The 13,265-nt window shown below is 39.6% G+C and overlaps 1 protein-coding gene across 1 annotated transcript; it reads right to left on the bottom strand.

Annotated features, from left to right (window-relative positions):
* Positions 1-1,057: 1,057 nt before the first annotated feature.
* Positions 1,058-9,220, bottom strand: thnsl2 (threonine synthase-like 2). The gene is made up of 9 exons (XM_053485880.1): positions 9,071-9,220; positions 6,374-6,614; positions 6,105-6,299; positions 5,843-5,995; positions 4,673-4,909; positions 2,693-2,841; positions 2,484-2,609; positions 2,103-2,257; positions 1,058-1,621 (listed from the first exon to the last, which is right to left on the bottom strand). The coding sequence occupies exons 2-9, from the start codon at positions 6,594-6,596 to the stop codon at positions 1,405-1,407; spliced, it is 1,455 nt and encodes a 484-aa protein (XP_053341855.1). The 5' UTR covers positions 6,597-6,614; positions 9,071-9,220; the 3' UTR covers positions 1,058-1,404.
* Positions 9,221-13,265: the final 4,045 nt, after the last annotated feature.

Genomic DNA, 13,265 nt, shown 5'->3' with positions numbered 1-13,265 from the left:
CTTAAAATGCTTCTTTTGAAGCCACTCCTTCGTTGCCCGGGCAGTGTGTTTGGGATCATTGTCATGCTGAATGACCCAGCCACGTTTCATCTTCAATGCCCTTGCTGATAGAAGGAGGTTTCCACTCAAAATCTCACGATACATGGCCCCATTTATTCTTTCCTTTACATGGATCAGTCGTCCTGGTCCCTTTGCAGAAAAACACCCCAAAGCATGATGTCTCCACCCCCATGATTCACAGTAGGTATGGTGTGCAACTCAGCATTCTTTCTCTTCCAAACACAAAGTTCTATTTTGGTTTCATCTGACCATATGACATTCTCCCAATCCTCCTCTGGATCATCCAAATGCTTTCTAGCAAACTTCAGACGGGCCTGGACATGTACTGTCTTAAGCAGGGGGACACGTCTGGCACTGCAGAATTTGAGTCCCTGGCGGCGCAGTGTGTTACTGATGGTAGCCTTTGTTACTTTGGTCCCAGCTCTCTGCAGGTTATTCACTAGTCCCCTACGTGTGGTTCTGGGATTTTTGCTCACAGTTCTTGTGATCTTCTTGACTCCACGGGGTGAGATCTTGCGTGGAGCCCCAGATCGAGGGAGATTATCAGTGGTCTTGTATGACTTTCATTTTCTAATAATCGCTTCCACAGTTGATTTCTTCACACCAAGCTCTTTACCTATTGCAGATTCAGACTTCCCAGCCTGGTGCAGGTCTACAATTTTGTTTCTGGTGCCCTTTGACAGCTTTTTAGTCTTGGCCATAGTGAAGTTTGGAGTGGGACTGTTTGAGGTTGTGGACAGGTGTCTTTTATACGGATAACAGACGCAATTAATACAGGTAACGAGTGGAGGACAGAGGAGCCTCTTAAAGAAGTTGTTACAGGTCTGTGAGAGCCAAAAATCTTGTTTGTTGGTGACAAAATACTTATTTTCCACCATAATTTGCAAATAAATTCTTTAAAAATCCTACAATGTGATTTTTCTGGATTTTTTTTCATATTTAGTCTCTCATAGTTGAGGTATACTTTTGATGAAAATTACAGGCCTCTCTCATCTTTTTAAGTGGGAGAGCTTGCGCAATTGGTGGCTGACTAAATACGTTTTTGCCCCACTGTATAAATAAAACTAATCAGAAAAAAAGGCTTCGATTTGTAAGGGAGCATAAGGATTGGACTTCGGAGCATTGGAAAAAGATCATGTGGTCTGATAAGTCCAGACTGACCCTTTTGAAAACATTCAGGACTGCACTTATATTAGAACAATCTTTCAAAGTAAGAGAAAATTCATTTAAACTTTTTTTTTAAAATTAAAGTTGCATTACACTTTGATTACATTTTTATCCAAATGTAAGAGTATTTGCGCCCTAACATGGGGATTTCAACCCACAACCTTAATATTTTCATGCCTATAATGTATAAAACGGCGCTCCCTGTTGTCGTGCAGAGCCGATAGCCTCAATGCGCTCTCTTAGTGCAGTTTCCCAGTTATCACTTCGCTCCAGATGTTTACAGCGTGTCTCCATCTTCTCCAGCTGCCTCACCGCTTCGGGGAGCTCAACGGTCAGGCCCGCTTTCTGGACCACTTCGAGAAACTTGGCTGGAGAGGCTGTTGCAATGCAGCACCTGGATATGAGAATAAACATTTTACAGTATTTGTGACGTACTGAAACGTGTTTATCTGCTTCATGTGTTCGACTTTGGTGTGATGTGTTTGCATTAATGAGAAATGAATATACAGTACATTACAGTACTGTGCAAAGTCTCGAGTGAATGTTGAATTAATTGAAATTAAATGATGTAGATTAAATTAAATCAGCATTACCAGTACACTAATCACTAGGCTGATCATCTGTCATCATCTGCACCTGTTTCTTACTGGTTCATGCCTTAAGTTAGATGGTTTTATACATAAATGATTCATCAGTCACTGGACTGGACTGAAAACGAGAGCTAAATGGTCTTCCTGGAAGCTTTAAGAACTATCCCTCAAGACTACATTAAAAAGTCTGGTATATACTCTTGAGCAATGAGGAGTGGCTCAAGACAAAATACTCTACAGATCTTTTGATGTGTGTGTGTGTGTGTGCGTCTATGTGTGAGAGACCTGTTCTCGCCCTTGCGGACAGGACAGTGGTAGTGATGCCAGACTCCCACTGCTGTATGAGGACACACCAGATACTGATTTTCCTCCCAGCACCTCTTTATGGCCTCCATTATTCCCTCATCGGACACAGAACCTGAGGACATGGCTGAACACAACTACACAAACAAAAATTATAAGAGATGTCACCAACTTATACCGTTTAGGGCTACACTGCAAAAAAAAAAATAAAAAAAAGGCATCTTAGCAAGTGAAATATTCTTGAATCTATATTCTTAAAACCTATATTAAGTTATAACATCTATTTCTAGTCACTTGCAGTTTTAGTAACATTTGACTGATTGATTGGTTTGCACTTTTTACAGGTTTTATTGGTTTTGCAACCTTTTTATGAAGGTTTTCAGGTAGCGTCAGCGTATGTGTGTCCTGAAAATGCTCCATCATCTTCTTCACTAGAGCACCATCTCTCCCAGATAACAGCCAGAACACACGCTCCATGTTATAAGGGTCCTACAAACAGATCATTATCTCACAGGCATCTGTAGATAGGATCAGCTATTGAAAGAAATATTTATATATATATATTAAAGCACCTGAATATCAATGGCTGGAGCCAGAGTTTGCTTGACACTGTCGGCCATGGAGAAATCTCCAGTCTGAACTGCACGGTGCAGGATATCATTAGAGTTCACCGTGGCCACGAGGTGCAAAGGAACCCCCATGTGCTTTACGATGCATCCAGCTACAATTCACCAAAAAAAAAAAGCATGCACTTTAACTCCTAAATGCAAATCAAACACGGCCTATTATTACATTATACCTAGCTGAAATTGAATGCTTTAGAGGCTTTATCAAACCAAACCTTCGCATCTAAATGACCCATGTGCTATTGTCAGGATTATATTGAGCCTGTGTTGATCCAAAAGCTACAAAAGCAGCAGAATGTCTAAGAATAGGCAGACTGAATGCATCCTCAACACAAATAACAGCGCTACCCTTTTCACCTGCTTACATAATAAAGCATGATCCCATGGCCTATTCAACTTCATTTGCAGATGGACAACAATAAAAGGGCAGTAGAGTATAGTGTAGTAGATCAGTCTATTCTACCTGTTAAAAAGAGCCCTATAGCGCACAACTCCAGAACACATTACTTTACTAGGAACACCTGTACACTGAAACATGACATTTGAAGATTAATCTTCTGTTTAGCTGTTCAGCCTTAGTGATCCTCAGATTTCTTTCTCTTCTTAGCATGTTGTAACCCTTCTAACTTAAAGTACGAATCGAACACTACGCGAGTTTGATTCCCGAATGATACTGTAACCTCTTGCAGCCGGAGGTCTAGAGAGCGCTGATTGGCTGAGCTCTCTGAGAGGGGAGGGTTGAGAGGTACTTAGTGCTCCCACATTAAACATGGCTCTACGGCCAATCAGGGGCGTCTGTGAGCTCAAGCAAGCAGAAGGAGAGGATAGCGCCGTCCTCTGAGTGTGTTACGCCGCCCCCAACGGTGCATGAGCAAGCAATTCAAAAAGATGCGGTCGGCCAACATCACGTGGTTCGGAGACGTGGTAGTCTTCGGCCCTCCTTTAGTATCAGGGTACTGATACTAAAATTAAGCTTCTAGAAGCATATGAAAAAAATATTGCTTAAATTAAAAAGCAAAAAATCTGTATTGATGAGGCAATAGAAATTCATGGGGCAATAGAAAAAAAGATTTTGTGTTTTAAAATATACACATTTTCAAGTTTATGTCTTTTCATGTAAAATCAAAATTGGCCAAGTTTCATCTGGATGACAGTTAAGATCAGTGAAAGATTTGAATTTTAAAAAGTTATGGACACTAGAGACATAAAAGGGCATGAAATTGTATTGAGCGAATGCGTTTCTTTTTATCTGATAAAAATATAAATGAGTATGCGTATTTACAAAAAATAAGAAGCATTAAGTATTATGAATGGTGTTACATGATCCTATCTGAAAACTCACTTTTTCTTTTTTGATCAAAGTTTTTTTATTTATTTTCAAACTTTACAGAAAACAAACACAACAAACCACAACAAAAGAGAATGAAAACTCACTTTTTCATGTAGGTGAGACATTTTTTAGCACCAACACCATGTTTTGGCTGAAACTGTAGGTCTCGATTGTTATAAATCTTCCTGCTCTACGTATATACTATACTATAAAGTTTGTCACCCGGAATGTGAGTACAAAGTACATCAATTTATGTCCAAAAAAATATTTGCAAATAACTCTGGCTTTCTGAGGTGCCATTATTTAGCAGTTTTTTCAGTGTCTCATATATTTCTCATAATCAAAGAATAAGTCCTGCTGTGGTCATACAATACTCATCCTGATTTCCCCTAAGGTATTGTATCTTGCCTAATGGACCCCAGGGTTAGCAACTGTTTTTGTATGCTGGTAACCTAGCAACATACGTTGCCCTCCAAGTGCTTCCTTATAAGATGCTTGCCTTCTGAGGCATCACAGAGAATGCCTTTTGTTTCACACACACCACTTACCTCTGAGATCATAATTCAGTAAACACAATGTAAGTTGCATGTCTGTACCTGTTATATTTCCTGCCCCTCCTGTGGGCACCACTACCTCCAGAGTAGGTAGTTTGTCTCCCTCTGTATACTGGACTCCACTCAGTTGCAGATAGGCGTATATAAAATGCGCCAGCTGCACCAGGATGCGTGACCAGTTCACTGAGTTCAGGCTCATCAGAACGTAACGATTCACCAAGTCCTGATCGGCAAACAGCTTCCTCAAAGGCACATCGATTTCATCCGAACTTCCGTCCGCTTTAAGCGCAGTGTTAAAATGGAAGGAGATAATAATATGTAATAAAAAAGACACAAAAGCTTGAGTATGATCATGATGCACGCTTAGTAAAGGGACAACGATTTCTTGAATTTTCGTACTTTCATTTGATGATAAATCATGCTCAACATCAGTTAATCAAAATATATTAAACAGACAATTTCAGAATTTCAGATGTGTCCTGGGTTTTCTCTGGGTTCTCCAGTTTTCTCCCACATCCCATAAACATGCTGTTAGACATGCTGGTAGATGAACTGGCTTAATTAAAATTCCCCTAGATGTGTAAAATCTTAAAAATGTGTGTCCATATGATAAACTGCCCGATATGGATAGTCCCCGACATATGAACAACTGCTGTTTTAGGAGCATGTTTGTAAGTCGGATTTGTTCTTAAGTCTGACAAAGTGAGTCTTATCCACCTTTGACATCAATACACAATGTAAAGCTTACCAATATACTTGAGTAAATCTCTGTCCCCTTTCCCCACACTGCCTTCATGTGACCACAAACATACATGTCAAATGTAACATTGTTTTTGTACAATAAACATGAACTATTTTCGTGATTTGTTCACATCTACAAATGTAGAATGGTTCGTGGTTCGTTTATATCTGCAGAAATTCGTAGCTCGAATGTTTGTAAGTCGGGGACAACCTGTACTGGGTTCTACCAAAACCCTGACCAGAATAAAGTTTGTTCATTCAATTATCTTCTATACCGCTTATTCTGTGTATAGGCTCGCAGGAGGCCTGGAGCCTATTTCAGGAGACTTTGGAAATGAGTACACCCTGGTACACCCTGGTACACTCATTCATCACAGTTTTAATAATAAAAAATAAAAAAAGTTCTTAATAAAAATAAAGGGATGTTATTTTTCCCCAAATAAGACATAAGGGATAAATACATTTGCTTACCTGCAAAAACATGGACATTGTCCTCCATGTGAGTGGTCATCTGTCTCTCCTGCACACGAGTAATTCGTCCACGGGGGAAAACCACCACTATGTCCACCGAACTAAGATCAGACACACTGCTGATGGCGGAGCCTCCGGTGTCCCCAGAGGTCCCTGTATAAAAAGAGAAGAGCTTTTAGTTAGCGGTGTATGATTGGTGCAAATATTTTCATATGCTACCTTATACTGTATATCTTCTTAATTGTCGTATGTTTTTGCTTACCCACTAAGATGATGGCACGTCTGTTGTCCTTGCGCAGGAAGTACTCCATAAAGCGTGTGGAGCAGGTCATGGCCAGATCTTTAAAAGCCAGCGTCTCTCCATGGAACAGTTCCAAGATGGACAGAGAGCCTTTCAGTCCCACCATCTTCACTGCATCCGGTACGGAGAACTTGGACAGAGCACTGGACACAAGGCCTGGAATGAAACAATAAAGTTTTACATATAAGAGATGTATTTGTGATGAGCTTCAGTAAAAGCATTTGAGTTACCTTCCAAGTCATGTTTTGGGATGAGCTGCTCAGGGATGAAGAGCGAACACACTTCACACACAAGCTGAGGGTAGGACAGAGAGCACCAGGATCGGAGAGTGGCAGGGGAGATCGAGGGAATGGTCTCAGGCATGAACATGCCTCCGTCTGGAGCATAGCCTGAGAAGAGGACGTCGTGAAAGTTCCAGCCGTGAACCCCTCCACGTGTGCTGCAGTACTGCATCTCGTCTGTATGCTATTCCTAAAAATAAAGCTAAAAATTAGCTAACTCAATGCATTTTTAAACAGTTAGACATGATCAAGATGCCAGAGGTCAGAGGAGAATGGCCAGACTGGTTCAATCTGATAGAAAGGGAATAGTAACTCAAATAACATCTCGTTACATCTGAGGTTTGCCGAAGAGCATTTCTGAACGCACTACCCAAAGAACCTTAAAGCAGATGGGCTACAACAGCAGGGGACCACATTGGGTGTCAATCCCTGTCAGCTAAGAACAGGAAACTCACCAAGATTCTACAATAAAAGATTGGGAAAACATTGATTGGTCTGATGAGTCACAATTTCTGCTGCAACTGTCGGATGGTAGTGTCAGAATTTGCCATAAACAACATGAACGCCTGAATCCATCCAGCCTTTTATGAACAGTTCATGCTTCTGGTGGTGGTGTAATGGGGTAGGTGTATTTTCTTGGCACACTTTGGGCCTCTTAGTAATGCAAGTCATCTCAAACTGGACTGTTTGTACTGTACACTGTACTCAATTGGCCTCCACAGTTACCAGGTATCAATCCAATAGAGCACCGTTGGGATGTGATGGAACGATACATTCACATCATGGATGTGAAACAACTATATGATGCTATCATGTCAATATGGACCAAAATCTCTAAGGAATGTTTCCAGCACCTTGTTGAATATAGATAAAAGTTGGTCCAACCCTGTACTACCAAGATACAAGGCAATGAAGGGACCGGTAAGTGTATGTACATCTTTGTTGCTAAGTAAATTAGATTTTTGTTTGTTTTAATTTCTTTTCTAGCTTTCACTGACGATATCTGCTTGATACTGAAATTTAATCTTGAAATTTCATAAATATTGTTAGCACTCATCTGTCGTCAGAAAATAACATTGTGGGACTTGAAGTCCATCTGTGGTGGATTTCCAATTGATCTTACTGTACGTGGTTTAATAGGCTGTTTTCCTTTTGTTCTTAGAAGCTACTGCAACATTGTGACACGGGATTGTTTTGTCTGGTTAAGCACTATTGCATGTCCACTTCATGACATCATAACAGGACAGCACTTACAGTACTTACAGTACAGGACACCTCCCTTACTTAGTCGTGTTCAATTCAATTGTATTCTCCGTACCACGTGACGCCAGCCAACCGTATCTAACCGAACTGCTCGCTCATGCACCGTTGGGGGCGGCGTAACACACTCGCGGGACAGCGATATCTGCTCCTTCCACTTGCGTGAGCTCACAGTTGCCCCTGATTGGCTGTAGAGCTGTAATTAACGTGGGAGACCTAAGTACCTCTCATCCGTCCCCTCTTAGAGAGCTCAGCCAATCAGCTCTCCCTAGACCTCCGGCTGCGGGAGGTTACAGCAGGAATCGAACTGTATATTTTCGAACATGAATAATCACACTTCAACTCCAACCAAGCATTTGCTTATTACACCAAAATCACTAAACATGGCACAAATATTTTATGGGACATATATTGTATGCGTTTTAGGATGTAGACGTCCTCGAAGTGTTCAACCAGAGAGACGAATCAACTTTGGTTGGTCAAAAGTGTAGTTAGTAATCAAGGTCGAAACTACAGCCATTATTTGATGAAAAGATTCTCCAGGGTTCTTCAGTGTCCTATCTTGTCTTGTCTTATCTTGTCTTTACACACTTGATATGGTGTAAAGTATGAACTGTGGCACATTTTAATCCGTATCCGATGCAGAAAAGCTAGTTTATGCATTCATGACCTCCAGACTGGACTATTGTAATGCATTACTAGGTGGTTGTCCTGCATCCTCAATAAACAAGCTTCAGTTAGTCCAAAATGCAGCCGCCAGGGTTCTCACTAGATCAAGAAAATATGATCATATCACCCCAATATTATTATTCCTGCACTGGCTGCCTGTTCAGTTTAGAATTAATCACAAAATAGTATTACTTACATACAAGGCTTTTAATGGTTTCGCTCCCACATACCTAACTAGTCTTCTGAAACGCTACACTCCACCACGCTCCTAAAGATCACAAAACTCTGGACTTTTGGTAGTTCCCAGAATTCTGCTTTATGATGGATGGGTTCCCTGATTGAGTCCGGTTCCTCTCAAAGTTTCTTCCTATTGCTATCTCAGGGAGTTTTTCCTTGCCACCGTCGCCGTCACCCTTGGCTTGCTCATCAGAGACATTTCATTCATCATTCATTTATCTCATTATTATCCAGACACATTTTTCTCACACATACACACTTCCAAATATTTTCTTTTCTAAAAAAATTCTTTCATTTTTGTCAAGCTGCTTTGAGACAATGACCATTGTTAAAAGCGCGATATAAATAAAATTGAAATTTTAACCCAATTTTGTTCATACAATCTAAGCATTCCCAGTAAAACTCTCTGATTTAGTGTTCAATAATAAACTATACAATAATAGTAACACATAATAAAGTGTATTGCTTGTTACTACTTACAGCAAGTTTACAGAAACACCTCAGGACAGTGAAGACCTCAGAGACTGTAGATACCTCCAAAAATATATTAAGTGGGGTGTCAGACTGTAGTTTGCTATTATTTAGTATTGTTATTTAAATGTACAAAAGCTTGAGGGGGAGCAGAGTTAAATGTAACACCAGATCAAAGTGCAAAGTACAGAACTGGAGTTACAAACAGACATACTGCCATCTGCTGGTAAGAGAGAGAAATAGGTAAAAGGTTAAAGCTAAAAAAGAAGCTGATCAGCTTTAATGTAATCAGTGATTTTATTATTTGTTAAGTTAAAGCCAACATACAGTACATGTCTGCCTGCAACAAAAAGGACCGTTTGGTGTGACAATATTATATGGTATCGGTTTGCACTAGATTGGTGGCTAAATATTAGGAAATTGTACAAATTTTTCCAAGTTTATGGCAAGATTTTAAATCTACTGTCATTTCATTTTATTAAAATCAATGGGAAAGAGATAATATCGAAAAGTTTATATTAACATTGTACTCGTACACTCCCTGTTTGTTAATCGAAGAATTAATCACAGATGAGAAATCGAAAAAAAGTAGATCTGATAAAGATTTTAAACCAATAAAGTTTTGACTCCAGTGTGTTAAAATTCCCTTATACGACTTTTTATTTCAGCAGGGAAAATATTAAGTAATACCAGTAAGAAATATTCAGTTTAGCTTCTCTAATTAATATTTATTTGTGCAGGTGTTTGTTTACATTAAGCAAGTAGCGCATTAGTATCTTATTATAAAGTAGATTATTAAATCCGACACATAACTGTTCATGACATCGCTTTTAGTCATCATTTTAATTTCACTTCAAACAAGTGCCTAAGAACTGCCAAAGTTTCATTAATTTAGCTCGTTTTATGTGATGCTGTGACAAAATCTGTCGGAACAGACATACAGAATTTTTTTTCTGAGACTGGTTTCGGGTTCTCCAACATATGAAACAGAAAGATATAATTGAAAGAGTAAGTTCTGACCAACAAATCCTTCCTTTTATTTATATGCATTTTAAAACTTGGTAAAGTAAAAAAAAAAAAAACACACACACAATGTAGCCACTGGCATATACTTGGAAGAAAGGAGGAAACCAGAGAACCCAGAGGAAACCAGCATGCACACTGTGAGCACATGTGAAATACATAGACAATATTTTTGGGACTGTGAAGTGAAAGTGCTACCCAAGTTGGACTATAGAGGTTCATGGTTGGATAAATATACTGTGTGTACAGTGGGGCAAAATAGTATTTAGTCAGCCACCAATTGCGCAAATTCTCCAGCTTAAAAAGATTAGAGAGGCCTGTAATTTTCATAATAGGTATAGCTCAACTATGAGAGACAAAATAAGAAAAAAAAATCCAGAAAATCACATTGTAGTATCACAAGTATTTGGTCACCTACAAACAAGCGAGATTTCTGGCTCTCACAGACCTGTAACGTCTTCTTTAAGAGGCTCCTCCACTCGTAAAGAGTGGTCCTCCACTCGTTACCTGTATTAATAGCGTCTGTTATCAGCATAAAAAACACCTGTCCACAACCTCAAACAGTCCCACTCCAAACTCCACTATGGCCAAGACCAAAGAGCTGTCAAAGGACATCAGACACAAAATTGTAGACCTGCACCAGGCTGGGAAGACTGAATCTGCAATAGGTAAAGAGCTTGGTGTGAAGAAATCAACTGTGGGAGCGATTATTAGAAAATGAAAGACATACAAGACTAATGATAATCTCCCTCGATCTGGGGCTCCATGCAAGATCTCACACCATGGGGTCAAAATAATCACAAGAACTGTGAGCAAAAATCCCCAAACCACACGGGGGGACCTAGTGAAAGACCTGCAGAGAGCTGGGACCAAAGTAACAAAGACTACCATCAGTAACACACTGCGCCGCCAGGGACTCAAATCCTGCAGTGCCAGACGTGTCCCTCTGCTTAAGACAGTACATGTCCAGGCCCGTCTGAGCATTTGGATGATCCAGAGGAGGATTGGGAGAATGTCATATGGTCAGATGAAACCAAAATAGAACTTTGTGTTTGGAGGAGAAAGAATGCTGAGTTGCATCCAAAGAACACCATACCCACTGTGAAGCATGGGGATGGAAACATCATGCTTTGGGCTGTTTTTCTGCAAAGGGACCAGGACGACTGATCCGTGTAAAGGAAAGAATGAATGGGGCCATGTATCGTGAGAGTTTGAGTAAAAACCTCCTTCCATCAGCCAGGGCATTAAAGATGAAACGTGGCTGGGTCTTTGAGCATGACAATGATCCCAAACAAACTGCCCGGGCAACGAGGGAGTGGCTTCATAAGAAGCATTTTAAGGTCCTGAAGTGGCCTAGACAGTCTCCAGATCTCAACCCCATAGAAACCCCATCTTTGGAGGGAGTTGAAAGTACATGTTGCCCAGCGACAGCCCCAAAACATCACTGCTCTAGAGGAGATCTGCATGGAAGAATGAGACAAAATACAAGCAACAGTGTGTGAAAACCTTGCGTTTGTCCCTGCCAACAAAGGGTATATAACAAAATATTGAGATAAAATTTTCTTATTGACCAAATACTTATTTTCCATCATAATTTGCAAAAAAAATATTTGAAAAACTCTACAATGTGATTTTCTGGATTTTTTTTTTATTATTTTGTCTCTCATAGTTGAGGTATACCTATGATGAAAATTACAGGCCTCTCTCAACTTTTTAAGCGGGAGAACTTGCACAATTAGTGGCTGACTAAATACTTTTTTTCCCCCTCTGTATAAACATATAAACATTAGTTGATTTAAATCCATTTACATAAAATTTGTGTCACAAAGAACAAAAACAAAAAACAAAAAGAAACCTGTAGGACTAATCTTCGAACCTATTCATTCATACCACAAAGACCTTTAATACTTAATACTAATCAGGATTATGGGTTAATTCAACAGCATTTCTCTTTATTGTCCTCTACGACCTTGTTTTAGGCTATGATTACATGAATTGCAGTGATTAAACATTAATCTGATTGTTTCTCCTTGTACACTGATTTCAGTTTCATAGGTTTAATTAACTGTATAACAATAGACATTCAGAAAAAAAGTAATTGATCAAATTTGTCACATACAGTACACAGCCACCCGCAGAATGAAATGCAGTCAAATACTTATACAATTACCTATGACCTAAAAAGAAAAACTTTTATGCGAGAAGTAAATTGCACTGATGAGTATAATTTAATGTTCTGGTTAAGGACCTGAATAGCCTGCAGGAAGAAGCTCCTCCTCACTTTCCCAGGCAATAGGAAGTGCCTTCTTAACTGCAACAGAGAGAAGCGGCCATTTTTTGGGTGGTGGAGGTCCTGGCTGATGTTTGTCTTCAAATTACCTGTAATGTCTAATTGGATGTGAGTGTATGTGGTCTTGTACACTGCAATGAGTTGGCACCTGAACCAGAGTGTCCCCCACTTACTGTCCTGAGCTCCACACAACCCTACACAGAACAAGCAGTCAGGAAAATGACTAAATGAATAAATGAATAAATGGATGGATGTTTTAATGTTCATTTAACATTTAAAGAGATGTGGGATTCACAAATCAGGTGGAATATGCTTTTCACACAGAAACCCATTTTTGTAAAGCCAGTTTTAAAAACTTCAATGTAACTTAGTTGTGTAAAATTTAATGATGTCATCATTGATCCTTTATCTCTTGATTACATTTACATCACAAAGCGTTTTCATATGAATCATTCAAGGGCCTTGCACCTCCAGGGTCGAGGGTTCGATTCTTGGATCGAGTCTGTGTGCGCAGAGTTTACATCCTTGCTGGGTTTCCTCCAACTGACAATCCCAAATTGCCCAAAGTGTGTGAATGAGTGTTTGTGCATGTATGCTCTGTGATGGACTATCACCCTGTCGAGGGTGTACCCAGCCTCGTGCCCGTAGTCTCATGGGGTAGGCTCCAGGCTTCCTGTGACCCTGTACAGGATAAGTGGTATAGAGAATGAGTGAAAGAGAATTAAAAAGTAATAATTTTTTTTATGTCAAGCATTACAAGCATCTTATGCTATTCAAAGTAAATGCTGATAATTACAAAATTATCTCCCAGTGGAAAAAATTAAGGTTAAATGAAGTAAAAATGTAACATTATTCAATATATTTTTACTTGGTAAGATATTAGTTTATATT

Source organism: Clarias gariepinus, chromosome 24 (genome assembly GCF_024256425.1).
Source record: "Clarias gariepinus isolate MV-2021 ecotype Netherlands chromosome 24, CGAR_prim_01v2, whole genome shotgun sequence".
NCBI lineage: Eukaryota > Metazoa > Chordata > Actinopteri > Siluriformes > Clariidae > Clarias > Clarias gariepinus.
The sequence above is the reverse complement of the archived record's forward strand: the minus strand, read 5'-3'. Positions and strand labels throughout refer to the sequence as shown.

Excerpts from the sequence above, each read along its gene's own strand:
- thnsl2 (XM_053485880.1), bottom strand. The coding sequence starts at position 6,596 with ATGCAGTACTGCAGCACACGTGGAGGGGTTCACGGCTGGAACTTTCAC. Across the intron at positions 5,996-6,104 it reads ACGTGCCATCATCTTAGTGG|GGACCTCTGGGGACACCGGA; the intron begins GTAAGCAAAAAC and ends CTTTTTATACAG. Across the intron at positions 4,910-5,842 it reads CAATGTCCATGTTTTTGCAG|CGGACGGAAGTTCGGATGAA; the intron begins GTAAGCAAATGT and ends CTGCGCTTAAAG.